This window comes from Triturus cristatus, chromosome 12 (genome assembly GCF_964204655.1).
Source record: "Triturus cristatus chromosome 12, aTriCri1.1, whole genome shotgun sequence".
Lineage (NCBI taxonomy): Eukaryota > Metazoa > Chordata > Amphibia > Caudata > Salamandridae > Triturus > Triturus cristatus.
Window position 1 is genome coordinate 584,910,368 of NC_140595.1, and position 19,508 is coordinate 584,929,875.

The following is a 19,508-nucleotide window of genomic DNA, read 5'->3' on the forward strand; positions in this document are numbered from 1 at the left end:
CTGAGTCGGGGTCTAGCGGCAGTTCGGCATGATAATTAAAATCTCCAAGTAGGATAAAATTATCTGCTGATAGTACATGAGGTGCAATAAATTCTAGCAACTGATTAACAAAATGCGTCTTAGAGCCCGGAGGTCTATATATCAATGCCCCAGTCCATGATTCTGCGCCAGGGATATCTATTGTGAAAATTAGAATCTCTAGTTGAATAGAGGAAAGTGAATCTAGTGCTCGGATTGCAGCCGGGGCCGCCGTTGCTACTGCAATACCACCGCCTCTTCCCGACTCTCTGTCAAGCCGTGTCAGATGATATTGCGGGGGAAACGCTATGGCTACACTCGCTGATGAGAAACCGTGGAGCCAGGTCTCAGTAATAAAACAAATTCCGGGTTTCTCTTCATCTAAAAGACTCCAGAGCTCAATCGCGTGCTTGGGTATGGACCTGGCGTTTAGGTATAAGGCCGATAGAGAGTTCAGGGCAGTTTTAGTGACATTCGAGCGGGGAATATCCGGTACCTGGGGACAGATACTGGCCGCCTCTCTGCTATTGATTGCGGGATGGGGCTTCTCGTGGACCACTGAAAGGAGTTGATGAGCACTGGGCGTAGAGAATCTAAAAGGGTTTAAAAGATGAAGCTCCACACTAGAGTAGTGCAGCATATTAGCAGTCTGGTACTTACAACTTTCTCCAGAGAGTCTAGGCGTCTGGCAAGCAATAGCTTGGGAGAGTATGATTCGAGACTCATCCGGGACCATGGGCAGCCCGTGCGCAATTGAATACCACACCTTGTGGAAAGAATGGTCCAATAGCACAAGGTGTTTACAGACTGCAGTGCCAGGCTGGTGGAAGAGAAAATTCTCCTACCAAAGGTATCCAGCCTCTTGGCTGCCACAGTGGTGTGGTAGGGAAGGCACCAGGATTTATCCTGGAGGTTGAGGCCTGGACCACCAGGCTCACAGAAGTGGGGTGCTGGGAGAGGAAGGCTGGATCCCGGGGAGAGGGACGATATCGGTGAGATTTCGTCCTGTGCACAGGAGTGCCTGTGCAGGGCTTGGTCCAGGCCATGAGCAGGACATTTGTGAGGGCTTCAGTAAAGGGTAATAAGGGTTCTGAGAAGGATACCCCAGGCGTAAGCACCTCTGTCAAGACTGCAGCATCAGGTCCAGGACCTCTGGACTACCATTGAGAAAAAGCCCCTCTCTCATTAGCCACTGTAGGAGGACAGGAGGCCAGTGTCTGGCGTGGTGTTCAGACCACTGGCATCAGCCAAGTCCTTGCACCAGGTATCATCGTCCATGGACTGCTAGGAAGTCAAAATAAGCCATAGGGATCCTCAGATCTCCTCCATTCACATTCCTCAGTGGGCCCATCAAGGAAAGAGAGCTTCATCTCTAATTGAGCCTGTGTGGGCCGGGTTGGTGCTGGAGCCAACATCACACAACGCTAGTCTGGATCTGTATCGGAGTCCATGGGTGTTGGCGGCACACGGAACAGCACTACTGAAACAGTCCCTGGAGAAGGTCACGAAGCAGTGGTCGGGCCGGTCCAGATCCACCAAGGTATCCTGAGGGGCCGACTGCCGCCAAGGGCGAACCAGCCAGGGGAGCTCCAGTCCAAGACCCTCCTGAACTTGTGGGGGCCTAAAGGCATACCAGAGGGGTTCAGCCACCCAAAGATGAGGCTAATGGCCTCTTCACATATCTTAGAGGGTTTTAAACCTTTTGAAACCCAGGAAGTAATTAAACTTTTGTTGGCATCTCGGTCCGGGTCCCCCCTGGACCCGTGTCCAGGGTCAGTGATGAAATGCTTCCCAGAGGTCATCGCGTCTACCCTTACGCCATTGTTCAACATCATCATCGAATCAGGTCAATAACCCAATACTTGGAAATCAGCCTCAATACTTCACCTGAAAAAGAAACCGAATTTGGATAAAAATGATCCTAAAAACTAAAGATCTATCTCACGACTTCCGTTACCGGCCAAAATGATAGAGAAGGCCATCAATGTGCAACTCAGCACGTTTCTTCAGAACACCAACGCACCTGACCCTACACAGTACGGCTTTTGCGCAGGTCACAGCACAGAGCTAGCTCTTGTTAAAGCTAAGGAGGAGGTCAGAGAGGCGGTGGACCAGGGAGGTATGGCTATCCTGATTATGCTGGATTTGTCAGCAGCCTTCGCTACGGTCCACCACAATGTTTTGATGGACCGTTTATCGAAGGCTGGGGTTCAGGGCAGGGCCTGGAGCCTTATGAATTCATTTCTGGCCAGCAGAACACAGACGTTGGATCTTGGGAGGGAGAGATCCAAGCCCTTCTCCCTCCCGTGCGGGGTGCCTCAGGGGTCCTCCCTCAACCCCACGCTTTTCAATGTTTATGTCAGTCCACTGGCAGCATTGATAAGATCCTACGGGCTTCAACTCACTTCTTATGCGGACGACACACAACTTTTGTTGTCCCTGCAACAAGGTAAAGAAGAGGAAATGACCACCAGATGCCAGGACTGTCTGAAAGACATATCTGGCTGGATGGCCTCGAACTGCCTGAAACTTGCAGTCAAAACCAAAGTCATTACATTTGGAAATAACCCTAACCTCCGGTCACCGGACTTGTGGCCCAAGAAATGGGTACGTTTCCAGCTCCCACGTCCAAAGCTAAGAACCTGGGTGTAATTATGGACAACAAACTGGCTTTTGGAGATCAGGTCAGTGGAGTTGTTTAGTCACGTTTTTTGCTTCTTAGAATTTTGAGGAAAATAAACTTTTTCTTACCAGTGGACTGTTTTAGGACTGCAGTCTCCTCATCTTGTCATGGCTGGACTAGTGTAACAGTCTGTACCTGTGCATTAGGAAAAAACATATTCACAGACTCCAGCTAGTGCAAAACGCGGCGACTAGGTTGCTAACGGGCATACCAATTTAAAGCACTGTGCACGTTTTTTAAATCTTTGATGGGCAATGGTCCTGAAGATCTGAGCAGACGCTTTAAATGGTATGTTCCCAGAAGAGTGCTGCGCTCCTCTGAAGGAAAACAAGTGATTGTTCCCCGAGTAAAAAAAGCCAACTGGGGCTGCAGCCTGGAACAACCTGCCAGGGCATCTCAGGAATGCCACCAAGCTCCTCTCCTTTAGAAATGGGCTGAAGACATGGCTATTCTCTGAATAAACACTTTACCTATGGAACCAGTGAGACAGCATTCAGCGCCAGGACACCCTTGGGTATAAGTGCGCTTTAAAAGCTTCAATAACATAACATATAGGATTCATGGAGTTGGGCGGGGGTCGCTTTGGCTCCGGGAAACTCAGGGAAGCGCCTAGCAGATCCAGTGTCAGACGCCAACTGGGCAGAAACAACCTGTTAGCGGGCCCTGGATTTACGGCGTTGTTCCCTAGTGTCGTTCGAATGCTGGGAGCGAAGCTGAGAAGTTGAAGAGCCCTTCAACTTCTTTTTATGAGACTTATCAGAATTAATTCGGGATCACAATGATGATTGACACGAGCAACTCCAGCAGCAGCCCTTAAACCTTCCACGTTAACGGGACCTGGAGCAGCACAGAGTCGCATGGCAACCAGCCAAGAGTTTCATGGCCTGCTCACGAAGGGCCTTCGGATCACCGCTAGAAGGAACTGAGGTCAGCGCTCTAGGGTGGGGCCCATGTAGGCACTTCGCACGTCACTTTCAGTGTGAATGATGCCAATAATGCCATGCAGAGCTGAATGACGCCAGCTACCGGCACGCACAGGGAATGTAAAAAAAGTCCCGATCCAGTCTGACACCTGGGTAATATTCTAAGGTAAGGAACCTGCGGCAAGAAGTCTCTGTCAGATGAACACACTTTGAAGTTTACTGAAGAGCCTGGTTCTACTTTGTCCCACCCAGCTCACAGAAATGCAGCAATCCACAAATCTGTATGGTGGGCTTCCTCTACCTCCTCATGCTCCTTAAGTCAGCCCTGGGTTTCCAAAATAGAACCCACAACCTGCCATGTATTATACCATTCACAGGTGCACAACACACACCCAGCACATGCATACAACACAAAAGCACTGCCCACCACTACAGTTTATCTTGATGAAGGCCAAAGCTATATTAAGCATACAGCAGTGGAAATTTACATGAATGAGCCCGTAGGCGTCCCTCCAGTGACATAAGAACAAAATGGCTTGTTCACTCCTACTGCTGCCACCACTGCGCTTGTGCTGCTGAACTTTTAGCAAAGACAGTAGCCTTTCACCACTATGAGGGTAGTGCTTTGGGCACCCCTCCTGGTCCAAAAGAGACTGCAATCCATGAAAGAGGCCTATATCAGAGCACACACACATGATCCGTTTCACCCACGCCAACAAAAATCAGTACCAGGGATGCAGGCATCATAGCAGCTGGGGCACTCAGAGCACCATGAGAAGGACCGTTCCTTTGCAACAGCTTGTGAGCTGCTGAAACATTTGTGTATCAAATGTATTCAATTAATTGAGGAGGCCATCTTCTGCATGTGTCGGACACAGGGGGGTTGTAGCAGAGCTGGTGATTGTGAGGGCACAGAAATTCAAGATGTTATCTGGTAGATTGTTGTGACCAGCAGATTCTCAACAGACATTGCTTTTTCTTTTGTATTATGAACAAAATACCTGTTTGGCAGTCAATTTCTGAAGAACAAAAAATGCAGACCAGACCCACAGGATATGCCCACCGGGCTGGCACTGACAGTTTCATCGAAATTGCTCCTGTTGTGTTGGCAGAAACACTTTTGGGGAAAATTCCTCCTGACATAACGCAAAAGTTTAAATATGGTGATAAGTTGACAGAGGCAGTACATCTGCTGCACCAGCAGCTTGGCAACCAGCTCACCACTGGCCAAATGAAGCTCCGTAATGTCTTTAGCAAAGTTGGCCTGAATACATAAAGTAGTTTAAGCCCTACACTAAAGGGGGAAACCTAATAAAAAAATAAAAAAATAATCCCTCTCACATTCTCTTTAACCATGAGTGAAAGACTTGGGTAAAGAACAACGCTACCTAGCTGGCATGTCTGCCAACTCTGATCAAGTTAAGCTCATTTTCTCTAATGTTCACTCAAATAGTTAACACCTCTGAGCGGTATCAGAAGCTTGTGAGGTTAGGTAAGCAGAGTATTAAAGGATTCAACCACAATCACATTTGACTTTACTGAGACCTTGAATACACAGGTGTCATGTAATGTCATCTTGTTGGGGAATGGCGTTAAGCCCCTCTGTTGTTCCCCTTCAAGGTGTAAACCCGGCAGAACTTGGCACTTCTTTCCTCTTGTCACTATTTTTAATATTTGCATTTCTTATGAATGGTGCTGAAGAATAAATCGACTGCCCTGTTGCCTTGTCTATGACTAGCATTGTGATCTTGCGCTGCACGCCACAATAAAACAGCACTAGGTGAATCGACATATCTGCATTATACATCATATGAATACCATGTCATCTGTAGATTCCTACCTGATATGAATTCCAGCTATTCGAGTTGATGCTGAAAGCTTTCATTATGTTGTCAAATAAATGAAAGAGCTCCGTGGCGGCTGGGGCAGCCTGGTCCAACAGACTGCTGTTCAGGGTCAGCGCCTTTGTCAGTTGCTTAGATAGGGAGAGGAGGGTCTGGCTGCTTTCAACCTGGCAAACAAATACAAAATGCAGTGCATTATAACATAGTCAGGGCATAGATTTACTAGTACTGTGACAGGACTTGCCTACTATACAGTATTTTATAACGCCTCTTTGGTGACCAACTGCCTTAAATTCTACAGACCCTGAGTTCTTCAGATGGATACCTCCAAATCACAGGATCCGCCAGGGACTTGCAGAAGGTCCAAACGATACATCTTCTCCCCATGTCCAGGAACATCTACATGGAGCTTCTGTGTTCTCCTAGGCAATCACTGAATTTAGAGTCACCATGCTGAGGGCACACAACTAGGGTGACCAACCGTCCATAAATTTCACAATCCGTCCGTTATTTTGGCATGTTGTCCGTTGTCCGCTATCATTCCTTTAACGGATACCATTTGTCCCTAATTTTGGGGAAGACAGAAAGCTGTGCTGTTCCCCTGGAGACGCTCTAGGAGTTTAATGTGCTCGCACTTCTATAAAGGCTGCGGCAGCCCCTCCCCGACCTCGCACATACTGAGGACTGGCCCATTGTCATTCTGACTGAGGCTGATTGTCTCATACAGAATGACAATGGGCCCTGGGGTAGTTACAGCAGGGGGTGTGCCTTCTCACGGATCTGCCTAGGGCATGGCATTCTGAGGCTGATTGTCACATACAGAATGACAATGGGCCCTGGGGTAGTTACATCAGGGGGGGTGCCTTCTTACGCATCTGCCTAGGGCATGACATTCTGAGGCTGATTGTCACATACAGAGTGACAATGGGCCCTGGGGTAGTTACAGCAGGGGGTGTGCCTTCTCACACATCTGCCTAGGGCATGGCATTCTGAGGCTGATTGTCACATACAGAATGACAATGGGCCCCGGGGTAGTTACAGCAGGGGGTGTGCCTTCTTACGCATCTGCCTAGGGCATGGCATTCTGCGTTTGTCTCGATGTTTTAGGGCCTGCATAAGAAATTGTAAACTGATGGGCAAGCTGTGCATAAACTCCCTCAAAGTAAGCAACACACTCCTCAAAGTAAATGTTCAGGAAGTATTTTTGTGGGTCCATAACAACTTTAAAGGTAAAACATGCAACACATGAAATCCACAACCCAATTTAGTGAAAGGAATATTTAATGATTAAAACAACAAAAACGTTTTTAAGGGGATCAAGATGTATGATTATTATTATTTATTTTAAAAGAAAAACCAAAATGTGCCCATAGAAAGCAATGACGATCTCATCTGTCAATGTTGGACTATATGGATTAGGTGACTGGGTTGTAGGTACCTTTTCAGGCCAACCACAATAATGCACGGGTCCCAGCAGTTCACTGTAATGAACAGTTTTATCATGGGACTTTGGGGGGTCTTTTAAAGTATGGCAGGCAGCCCAGTAGGTCAGTGGCGGCCCTTCCTCACCAACCATGAATTGTCAACCATGCTTGGAGATCTCCACTGTGTCAGCAAGACATCATTTTGCCATAAAAGCTTCCACCTGTGCAGCAGACGTACTTTTGTCAAATGCAAAATACCAGCTGACCGCCATGATATGGTGGCCAGTAGACATTTTATTTTGCGGACACAATCCCCCAGACTGGTTTTTAGGTCTCGCATGAGCCAGCGCTTTAGCGCTGCACTGGCGAGAGTTTTAGTAAGCGGGATTTGGGATTGCAAACTAGTGGCTTTTCAGGCCTCTAGCTACAGTGCATGTGCGCCGGGCGCGCGCACCATTTGTCTACCTGCGTGATCACTTTCGCGGCCGCTTTGATGTTCTCAGTGAGACGCGCGGCCACTGAGAACATCAAAGCGGCCGCGAAAGTGCACACCATATGCTCTGCTCGCATCTCCCTCCTCCCTTTTCAGAACATGGTTCGCAGCGCGCGCTTGTTTTCTTTTACCAGTTCTTTTCGGTATTTCATTCTCTCTGGCTCCATCAGAAATTATTTGAGTCTTTTTTGCTTCTTTTTTCTTTCAGTTTGAATTACTCCTTTTATTTCCCCATAATAATTTCCTATTCTTGTTTTTGTTGGCATTGGGAACCCCATCACACCAGCTACTCACCCTTCCCACAAACACTTGCTTACCTTCTTCATGATCATGCCCACCCACGCTTTCAAGTCCTGCTGCTTGCAGTTCCCTGACCTATGTTTGTATATCTCAAAGTTTTTTAAATAAAGATTTTTGTTGATGGAAAAAAAAAAAATCTGTCTTGGATGAATGGCTTTCACCACATTTCTATTCTTTTTGGAACGCCTGCTGCTTAAAAAACTGCAAACTGCGTTATCCATTTGCACTCTCATTTCTTTCCTCTCATGTTCCTTTTCCTTCCCTGGTGTTCACGAAGGCATTGATAATCCCTTCTGTCTGCCTGTTAACGGCTTCCCCCCTCCCTCCTCACACTTGGAGCCCTCCGCAACCCTCCAAGCACACACACATAGCTGTTGGCTTCTCATGGCTGAGAGACCTTGCACTGCGAAACCCCCCCTCCAGCACTCCCCCCTGCCTGCCTCTGTTTACTCCAACAGCAGCGGCATGTGCAGGTGATAAACCCTTTCTTTCCTCCTTGTTTTAGAAGCTCCTAAACCATTAACTCAAGAGTTTAAGCTACAAAAGCGTATTTAAATTCTTCAGCTTATGCATGTTCATAAGACAATTGTCTGCAAGGTTCAGTTAAATTGCGTCTTCGAACTTGCATGATTGTTAGCCACTTGGGGTCCTATTAGAGATAGACAGTCCAGGAGGCAGGGGCGTAGTGGGTCTGGATTGTGTTTCAGACTGGTATTTGAGCCCTCTTCCCGTGCATGCAATTACTACTTCTCAGCCCCGTAATGAACAAGCATTGGTACAGCCAATAGGTCTCGCTTTTGGGACCTTATAAGTATTTAGTTATGCAACTGTTGCATGGCTAAACACTTATAAGGTCCCAAAGGCGAGACCTATTGGCTATGCCAATGCTTGTTATTTATGCAAAGTTAAACAACAGCAGCTCTAGCATGTAGGCAGATTTCTTTTTTTAATAAATATTTCTTTAATTTATTTTTGATATGTATAATAAACAGATATTCCTCACAACCAAAGCATCAGTTGTGAAAGGTACATTCACAAAGGACATCGCTACATCGGCAAAGTCCATCCGAGCAGATCTTCCAGACTACTCTCACCACACATGCCTGCTCAGGACCATGAACTGTAAGCAAAATATCAGACTGGACAACCCAGTGCAGTAACTATAAAAATAGATTATGATAATGTGAAATACCACAAAAAGACCTGCACAGTTGCTCAAAGCTGTGCACATACTGAAAAACTGTGAAGTGCACGATTGTCAACCTAATCTAAACTTATTTTCACTTTTACTTATGTTGGTTGTCTATTTACTTAGTTATATAGTATTGTGCGACCACCTCCGTTGTGTCTGTAAAACGTACTGTTTGTCCCAAATTTTTGTCCAGTATTTTGACCTTCTGTCCAGAATTTTTGTCCTGAATTTTGACCCTTTGTCTTCAATTTTTACACTCACTGTCCTGAATTTGCACCCATGGCAGTTGGTCACCCTACACACGACACCATCTGCAAATCTCAATACGTTAAATATGAGTCACCCCAAAGGCTGACTGACTCTCACCCAGGCCTGGATATATTGAGTGCCAGCCTCAAACAGAAACTGTCAAACACCAAAGTCATACGCGTTGTCAAAAGCATCAAATGATTCCAGAATTGTCTTTCTGACAGGAAATAGAACGGACTGACAATCAATTTTTGCAAATGGCCTGTGACTTGCATTGATCATCAACATGTACCTCCATAACTCACATGACCAAGAAAACGTAGACCATCTAGTGCCAACAGCCTACTCATTGGCATCTCTGACTTTTGACTTGAAAGCTGCTTCGAAAGTCTAAAGAAGAATGACCGCATTGCAGCCCTTTTGAACCATTGTGATGGACATGCGCTGGCTGTCTTGACAGATCCTCATTATACTTAGAGCCTAGTGTTACACCTTCAAGCAGGTAGCAACTAATGCACAACACTACCTGAAGGAATAATTACCATCACTGGGGGCATTACAAAACACAAAACAATGCTATAATCAGAATCAGAATAGAAATCAAAAAGTGCAGTGAAGGAAAGACAAAAAGACAAGTCTTCTCAGGCTAAGCTCCCCCATCTTAAACCATAATTAGACTCAGATAGTAATTAGCATACACTCTCCCACTTTTCAAGTAACACTTCGTTCTCCACCAATAATGTACCGCTCAGGTTCTCCTGCCCCGATCCGAAATGTGCAGTTCTCGCTTCCTTCCATTGCTCCTCCGAAACCATCCACGTTAGCTTGAAATATTACCACCACCTCAAAGTATACTGTACTCTATTGCAATGGTTCTTAAGTTTTTGACTTCTATGGACCACCACTTAATCATTACTGGAATTTAGGGACCCCTACTGAATCATTATTGGAATCCAGGGATCCTACTGAGTCATGAATGGAAGCCGGGCACCGCAGCTTAAGCAATTGAACTGTAAAGAAATACACAAAAATACAGAAACAAGCACTCATCGAACAAGCATTCATCGAACAAATACACAAATGATGAAATATTTCATTTAATTCAAAAGCAAATATAAAGCTTCTAAATGTTCGTTTTAATGGTAAGTTCAATGCAGGAAACCTATTGTTCATACTATATATTCTGTTTGATGCATTTGTACTGCTTCCACAAACCTGAGGACACTAACTTAATTTTTAGCCTCCAGTTTGAAATTCATTTACATTTGTGAAACATTTTTAAAAACTCCAATTTTACATTTTGCTCCTTTATTTATATACACTTTAGGAATCTGTTATTTAATTTTCTAAGCAGTCGCAAACCACTTGAGTAGGCATCGCGGACCCCCAGGGTACCCCAGACCATAGGTTAAAAACCACTGCTCTATAGCATCCTAGGAGGGTGTGTACTCTACAAGCCTCAATGCATGCTTAATTAAAACACTGTTTTTAGGTCAAGCCTATCGGCAGCACGCATGCGCTGCTTGCTTTGCGAGCCATGCTGTATTGGAGTATGCACTGGAAGCCCCGCCCACTCTCCGCCCATATTTGTCATAGGATTGCGTCACTGACCTTCGTAAATGCTCGCTTCTGATTTGTAAATAGGCTTGTTAGTCCCTCCTTGGTACCGCCTTGTCTACATTTTTTACCTCCCATAACGACTGAACCTTTTACTTGGCTCTTACACGATCTGCTTTAGCTAGTGGGTGAGCACTATTTTGTTTATTGACACTGATGGGGACAATGGCGGTTGTTTTTTGTATTTGCAGCGCGCTCAAACAGGACAATGGTGACAGCTTTTTTATAGAGCGCTATGACGCTCTAACTTGCATGCGCCTGCTTCAGGGACACCGCACTCAGTTACAATATATTTTTTATCAACTTTAATGTTTAATGTTTTTTAACTTTAATAGTGAATGAGGCGCCCGCTTCAGGGACACCGCACTCTGTTTTCTTTTTTTACGTTAATAGTGAGCGTGGCGCCCGCTTCACGGACACCACACTCTAATGTCTCACGTTGCTGACCATATGCCTTCGGTTCTGTAGAGCATTTGCAGTGCAATAAGTCTCGCATTCACACAAGTTTGAGTTATTGGCATTGTAACTGACAATGCCTTTTATTTATGTTTTGTTTTTTAAAACATAAATAAGAGGCATTATTATTTACAATGCCAATAGCTTAAACTCACGTAAATGCGAGACCCATTGCATTGCAAATGCTTGTTTATTATGTTCAAAGACTGACATAGCCTCAGAAAACACAGCCCCATGAAAATCACAAGTGGTCAGATTTTGCCAAATGGTTTTTATGGTGCTCTGGATGTTTTTTAAATAGACCTATTGTTATAAATGTTACCAAAAAGCAATAATAAGTTATATATCAATAAAGACCTGTACTGCCACAATGTACAATGTACCCAGTTAAATTGCAGAAGTTTACATTTTGATAGCTTGCACACTTGATAACAGCTCAAAATGTTTTTGTACAATATTGACAAAAGTGCACTTATTGCACTTAGGTTTACAGGAAGGAGTTTAAACACAAATCAGATTCCGGCTTTCTATCTATATAGTACCGTAGTATACACTACCTGTGCATCAGGGGATAGATCCTGTGAATTGATTGTCAGATTTTGCAGGATCCCGGCAGCTTGCTGAATCGCGGACACCGATCTTACACTTACAGCAATATCGCTAAATTCAGTAATAAGCTGTTCAATTGCCTGTCAGTAAATTAAAAGATAGAGTATAATGCATAAAAAAATATATGCGTACACACACACACGCCCTCCGAGAGGCATTATTACCTCTGTGGTCAAAGTCTACAAAGTACAAGAGTCCCACTCTGACCAACCCATACAAAACAAAAGCAAAATTAGTGGTATAAATGGGAATTTCTATCTAAAAGTTTGCCATCAAAAAGCTTAAAATGGCTGAAAGAAAACTCAATCAAATTCGGAAGGCCTGTCGAACTCAGCTTAACTTGATGTCTTTTCCTGGTTTGGTGTATTTTGATGTAGCCATTTTTATAGAAATCCAAAAGCTGAAAAATGCACAATTTTGATTTATAAAAAGTTTTTTAAAAAAATATCTATACATGAATCACCAAATGCCCATAAGCTTCAAGGACGCACACAACAAGCAGACAAAACCAGACGGCTTAATTTTCAAATAGGAAACTTGCTTCTTTATTCTGGGTAAGTTTTCCAAGACACACGAGGTTTATCTCCTCTTCTTCAAAGGTCGCTGACAAAATGAGGGGCTCGCAGGGAGTTGTGACAACTATTGTGTGCTGTTCGTTTTCGAAAACTGCCCCCAGTGGGTGTGGCTTGGTGCACGTGTTCTTCCCGGCTTCTGCTTGTTGTGTGCGTCCCTGAAGCTTATGGGCATTTGGTGATTCAAGAACCAGCTGCAGAGTTCCTTGTGGGTGCAGCAGTTTTCAGGCAGCAATAAAAATGTCAAGACAACTTGTTATTAATGTTCCTGCTGGAGAGAGATGGAGTTATGTCTAGTGGAAGTTTGTCTCAAAGTAGCGCAGAGGGTTAATATGCTTGCTGCAAAGAACAGTACCATGCAGATAACAGAACTGTATTTTATGTGGATAGCTCAGTGGGTTACTACTTTTGTCAAAGATAACCTTTTGTTAAGCAGTTCATAAGTTTCAATCCTAATATAGAACAGTGACTTATGAACTGGCATCAAAGAGATGCATGCAGACTGCATGATTAAGATTAGAACGTTATGTTTTACCCCAGTTTTATCTATTCCTAATGTTGTTTAAAAACGTTTTATTTGGGTAGCTATACATTCCTATTAGTGAAGCCAACTCCAACCAGTGTCCAAAAACATATGAAATATATGTGAGTGAAGGGTTATGGAGAGATGAGGGGCATTGTTGAAGGGTAGTAGTAATGGAATCTGTAGAGGTCATTGGTGAAGGTGCTCCAAAAATGATTGTCGCACCGGGCGCCACCAGCGCTAAAGCAGGCCCTGATCACAATTAAAAAATTGAAACAGCATTCTCAAACTTCAATCACTATTCATTATGTCAGTTAACTCAGGATATTCCCCGAAAACGTGGTCAGACAGGCTAAATCCCAGGCATCCACAAACATGGAATATCTTTGCATCAACAAAATGCACCACCAGACAGAAGGTAGCACAAAAAATAAGACATGGACATCCCTCTTCAAACAACCCAGAGGTGAAACAAAAGCTGCTATTGTGGTTTACTTCAACTTTAAAGGGTAGAAGGTTAGGGTTTGGACCTGACATGCAGAGCATTCTTATATTGTTGAGGGTTCAAATAGAGAATGGTGGTGAACAGGTCGACTGCACTTAATGATGTACCAGTTGAGAAGGTTAAACTTATTGTTTGTTACAACCTTGTACAAAAGTATTGCTTCCATCAGCTGCCTTACTCTCACACTACTTAACTTAAACATGAACAACCTGGCAATCACCTCAGAAGAATCACTAGGCCTTGACTACTAGTAGACATTACAAAGATTAGCTGTGTGTTCTACACCGACAACTTGACCCGAAGGTCCCTAACAAAAAAGGGCCTACAATAGAAACATGCCCAAATACATAGCTATTGTAACCTATGGTGTCTGAAAATCAAACAAAAACTGAGAAAGCAAATGAGAGAAAAGCACAAAAGTGAAAATTCATCAGTATTGAATTAAGATTATCAGTATCAAATTAACATAATCTGGCAGAATATCGAACACACAGAAATAAATAAATGAATGAATGGATTTTGTATTTATTAAGTGCACAATTATTTCAAGGAGTGTTCTGGCACTAGGCAGACTTGCGGAAGATTAAGTGTAGACTTTAGCTGTCAAGACTGGACCCCAGTTTTAGATCATCTTAAAGGAATGCCTAGTGTAATTTTGCACAATATCTTACCGCAATAAAAGCTGTTCGCCATAACTTTTTTGACTGGGGGAGTTAGGACAAGAGACAGACTGAAAAAGAAGGTGTTGGAAATGCCCTTTCGGCAGGGCCATCCCCAAACTTTTTTGCCTTCCTTCTCCCCTTTATTGAATTCGTCAGAGGACTCTGAGCACTTCACCACTGCTAACCAGTGCTAAAGTGCATGTGCTGTCTCCTCTAAACATGGCAATATCGGCTCATAACCAATTGGCATTTTTAATTTACTTATACGTCCCTAGTAAAGCGCACTACATGTGCCCAGTACCAGTAAATTAAATACTACTAGAAAGCCTTCAGTCCTTTAATCAGAGCCTGAGTGCAGTTTAAACTGCCATTTCGACCTGGCAAAAAAAACTTTTGCCAGGCCCAACCCTTCCTTCCCTTCTTATACAAATAAGTCACCCCTAAGTAGGGACTGGACAACACAGAAAACAGAGTGCACTGTATGTAAAATGCAGGGCATTTACTTTAAGTTTTACATGCCCTGGTAGTCAAAAATTCTCAGATTCGTTCGTGCCTATTGCAATGCCTATCTCTCCTATAGGATAACATTGAGATGACCTTATTATATTTTGTAAGTGTAATTTCTTATTCAGAAAAGATAAACCCTTCAAGACTGATGTCCCTGGAATCACAATGTAAAATCCAAACTTATGGTGAAGTTGGATTTTAAATTGCAATTCTGAAATGCCACTTTTAGAAAGTTGCCATTTTCTTGCTTATACTATTTGATGCCTGTAGCCTGTCTATGATCATATGACTGGGTGTAGTTGGCAGTTGGGCTTTGTGTATTCCTCCTAGACAGCCACACACAATGGGAGCTTAGGTGTCAGGATAGGAGGGAGGAGCTGGGCAGAGTCTCACTTACACATGAATAGGCTGTGTCCTGTCCAAACACAAAGGGCTGCATACCTGCCTGTAGTGAGTCTTGAGTCAAGGCAGGAACGGAGGAAATCATTGCACTTCAAAGGCCTGTCTTTGAAGTACCCCCCACCCACCACTGGGTATAAGAACTGGACCTCAGATACCACCACTTCAGTATACTTCTGGACCTGTGGATGGCCAGGAAGAAGGACTGCCTCTCTGTTGGATGGCACTCTGCTGGACTCCTGCTTTGCTGTGATCTGCTGCCATCTTGCCTGGGTGAGAAGGACTGGAACTGCATCTCTTGACCCCAGAGTGACTCCAAGGACTAGCTGGCTGGCCTCCTGATCTGAAGCATTAAGGACATAACAGGCTTCCAACGCCTGCATCTTGACTCTTGCCATCTGTAAATCTACCCTTCCCAGTGGTACCACCCTAGTCCTGGACCCTTGGAACTGGGCCTAAGATGCTTTCCAGTGGAACCAACGCATCTCCTCGGCTGAGCGGCGCATCCATGGGCAGAACCGTGCAGCGCTGCATGGACTGGACTCGTTGCAAAAGACTCGCATCGCTGCCGCTTTCCGCATCTTGAGGCTGACGCATCGCCTTCAGAACCGCTGCTGCGCAACGCTTTCCCTGGCGAAAGCTCCTAGCATCCCTTGGCGACGGGAGCCCCGACAATGACAAAACTATACATCACAGCTTCACCACTCATCGGAACAGACACATTACCTCAGCTGCACCTCGCATCCTCGAAACCGGGCTTAGCATCGCAAGCCATGCTGACAGGATACTTGCAGTTGACATATCATGACCTCACACCGCAGCCCCCGTGACTTATCTTCGCCGGGGATCCACAAACCCTTCGCAATCAGGATTTACAGTACTTTGTTCAGCAGGCCCAACTAGGTCCTTGAACCTGGCCCACGCACCATAGCGGTTGACCTGAACTTGAGACTTAGTCTCGGTCCGGCGTGACCTGATAGCTCCAATAGTGCTTTTTGTCTTTATTTTTCACTATAAAGTTTAAAAATCAATATCTTAGGTTCTACTAATTGGATGTTTGTCATTTTGGTCTTGTTTTATTTATTATAATTCAAGCTATTTTCCTAACATGGGGTGGAATCATTTTGTCGGATTTTTTTAAATGTTTTACTGTTTGAAATGTTGCACAAATACTTTACACACTGCCTCTGGAGTTAAGCCTGACTGTACTGTGCCAAGCTACCAGAGGGTGAGCACAGGTTTAGGGTTTGCCTGCCCTTGCCCTGACTAGGATTGTGGTTACTGCTTGATCTAGGCTCATACCCCAGGCACACAGTAACCCACTTTCTAACTAAACGAATGTCAGATTTCTGGACCAAGTTGGAAGTTTATTGTTGGACAGAAGAGCTGTGCCTACATCTGCTAGACACCAACTAGAGGAAGACACAGCTGGCCAACTATCCAAAACCAGGATCTCTATCTGAGTTCAGTTTAACAGAATTCTTACTAATGTGCTCAGCAACCTCAGAGACATTTTCAGAAGTGAAACTGTGGTTGCCCTCGGTTTACATCAAGTTTGAATATGATTTCAGTGTGGGGAGTCAATGCCTTTGAAGAAAAGCTGAAGAGTGGATTAGTTGGAGCTATATACATATCAGAATGAGTGCAGCTGAGCGCGGAGCCCTGAGCCACTCTGTACGTCAGCGGTTTAAAAGAGGCACAAAATCTAGCCAGGTGGATTATCTATGAGCTGTTGAAAAGAATTAAACTGATACATGAGAATCCTGTAGAGAGACTGGCAGGCGAGCAGAACAGTATGGAAGACAGAAGCAAATAACACCAAGAGGCAGTATGTAACACCATGCAACAGTATGTTTCACTGTGTTGAATGGCAATCAACTGTAAGCTCGAGAGACTGGTGCTGCTTCCAGCCTCTGGAAAAGGAGCCACACCACAGTGTGAAAAGCTCATATTGTCACAGTAGACACATCTGCTGAAAACACTCCATCACGGATCATTCGACCTGGAGGCCGCACCTGCCATACCTAAGCACCTGGCTGCACCCAGCTGAGGAAGTCGCCACTGCCAAAGACAAGAGTTGCCACACCAACTTCATCCATTAGTCCCTGTTCCAACATGAGGGCATGGCTCTGGCACACGTACGAGTGAAGCTGCTGCTGTGACGAGAGGTACGCAAGAATGCAAGAAATTTGCAATTCCAACCAACAGGTAAAAATGGTGCTTAACCTGCAACTGGAACGAGAGACTAGGAGGCGTTGATGAGTGCCACATGAAGTTATGACTTTTTGCAAAGTAAATATGGGGGGGGTAAAAAGACATTGAGCTGAGTTGCACATTAGATCAGTGGGGTATTTGAAATAATCTGCACTTGTATCTAAGCCCACAGCATACTGGGCACTGTGATCTTTAAATATCTCTTAAAGCAGGGACAGAGGGTACTAGAAGTCCTTTCTGAAAATCGTAACCAAGATTGCAATCCTGTACTTGCTTTCCTATTTATCTGTGTAGTACTTAGATTTGTTGTGAGATTAAAGTATGTTCTTTTAAGTAAAAGATAAGCACTGGTCTGACAATGTTATTGTGTCTGTTGGTTAACCTTTAAGTTCTCAGCTCCAAACTACCTCCCTGGGAAGACTGTGACTGATGCACTCACTACCCTGACAGGCATGTGTGGAAAGAACTGTACTTGGGTCAGTTTTGCTGAGCCATAATAAGATGGACCCTATTACACCAGTGGTAAACGATCTCAACCACCACGGTTGGACCCATTAGCGCCGTCTGCCCAGTTTCCCCACGAACAGGGCCTGACACTCCCTTTGTTTCATTCCTTCCTCAATCACTTCTCCTTTCCTTACTTCTTTTATTCCCTCAGTCCTTTCTTGCATCCCTCACTCTTTCCCCTTTCTCCTTTCCTTTATGTCTCTCTTTGCCTCTTAGTCTCTTATTTGCTTTTCATTCCTTTCATTCCTCCTCATTTCCGTCTTCGCTCTTTCCTATGTGTTTTTAAGGTTCCAGGATAGGCGGAGTGTAGGGGTGTTGAGAGATTTTTAGGGTCAGGGATGGGTGAGGTTTATGGGCAGATAGAGTTTAAGGGTTCAGGAAAGGGTGAAGTTAAGGGTGGTGAGGGGTTTTAAGATTTGAGTTCACTGATGGGTGGAGTTTAATTGTAGAAAGGGGTCTTTAAGGTTCAGGGATGGGTGGATTTTAGTGGTGATAAGGGGTTTATACGGGTCATAGATGGGCGGTGTTTAGGGTAGTGTGCGTTTTTTAGAGTGAGGAACAGGTGGAGTTTAGGCATGATGAGGAGCTTTGAGGGTTCAAACAAGGGTGGGGTTTAGGCACAGAAAGGGGCTTTTAGGGTTTGGGAAGGTGTGGAGTTTATGGGTAGTAAGGGGTTCAGAGATAGATGGGGTTTAGGCATAGAAAGCGGTTTTTAGGGTTCAAAAAGTGTGGAGTTTAGGTGTAGTGAGGGCTTTTTTGGTTCAGGAATGAGTATAGTTTAGGGATCAGGAAGGATGTAGCATAAGCGTGGTGACGTGTTTTAGGAGGCAGGGATGGATGGTGCTTAGGGGTTGTGAGGGGGCCAGGGATGGATGGTATTTAGTGGTTGTGAGATATCAACAAATTAAAGGAATCCAAAGTAATTTTAGACAATGCAATAGATATAAATCCGAAATACTGTCTTCTGAAGTAAAGCACAGAATAAAATACCTCAGACAAAAATGTTTCTGAAAGTAAGACTTTCAACCATTGTATTTACACCTTAAAAAATAAGAATGCAAAAGGCAATTTATAAAAAAAAAAAGACATTCTATGTATTGGATTCTAGGGAATGGTAAATGCCATTTATCCTCCAAATATTCGTTCACAGTTTAGGTGAAATGGTTTCTCAGTAATGCTATTCTATTTATACATTTTTCTATGAGATTACATTCAACCAGGTGTTCCACTTCTCCCACTTACCCTCTTCGTTCCTGTCACCTATCTTTCTCTTCTCTACATCCTGGGTCCCACGTACTCCACCACTCAGTACCCCCAATGTTCATTCTAAGAGTGGTGCAATACTGCAGGTTGCAGTCTTACCTGAATGGCCTCTTGTGGATTTGTGGCAAGGGAGGGCCTTTGAATGCTTGTCTGGATTTGGCTCAGGTCAGGATCAGAGACTGTTGATCGATAGGGTCGACAGTGCATATCTTTACATTTATCCAATTTTCTATCCCAACTAGACTATTTAGGGAAAAAGAAAAGAACAATTCTAATTAAACCTGGTGAACCAGTATCAATGCCTTTTGTTGCAAAGTGTTCCCTTCTTTTTCTCTCAAGGGCTCTCAGGTTTAAAGGTGCATGCAAGAGTAGCTCATCCAGTTCAGGTTTTCTTGGTCTTTGCATTCTGGGATGGATTTTATAGTCAGACCCTGAGTGCCTTTCTTTCCACCAGGCATTTCTCTGGTGCGCTGGAGCATTTGGAAGCCAGTTTTTAGGGTGGGAGAGGTGTCTGTCACTTTCTCCAGTTTCCACAGGTAATTGCACCA

At 44.4% G+C, this 19,508-nt stretch overlaps 1 protein-coding gene across 1 annotated transcript in view; it reads right to left on the reverse strand.

Moving 5' to 3' along the window:
- Window positions 1–19,167, reverse strand: part of LOC146776319 (polycystin-1-like protein 3) — a 729,731-nt gene extending 710,564 nt beyond the window's left edge. The window contains exons 1-3 of the mRNA XM_085639623.1: window positions 19,060–19,167; window positions 11,757–11,888; window positions 5,465–5,635 (exon numbers count right to left, since the gene is read on the reverse strand). Of these exons, the coding sequence (XP_085495749.1) occupies window positions 5,465–5,635; window positions 11,757–11,888; window positions 19,060–19,167 (411 nt within the window). The remainder of the gene's footprint in view (window positions 1–5,464; window positions 5,636–11,756; window positions 11,889–19,059) is intronic.
- Between the last annotated feature and the right edge of the window lie 341 nt (window positions 19,168–19,508).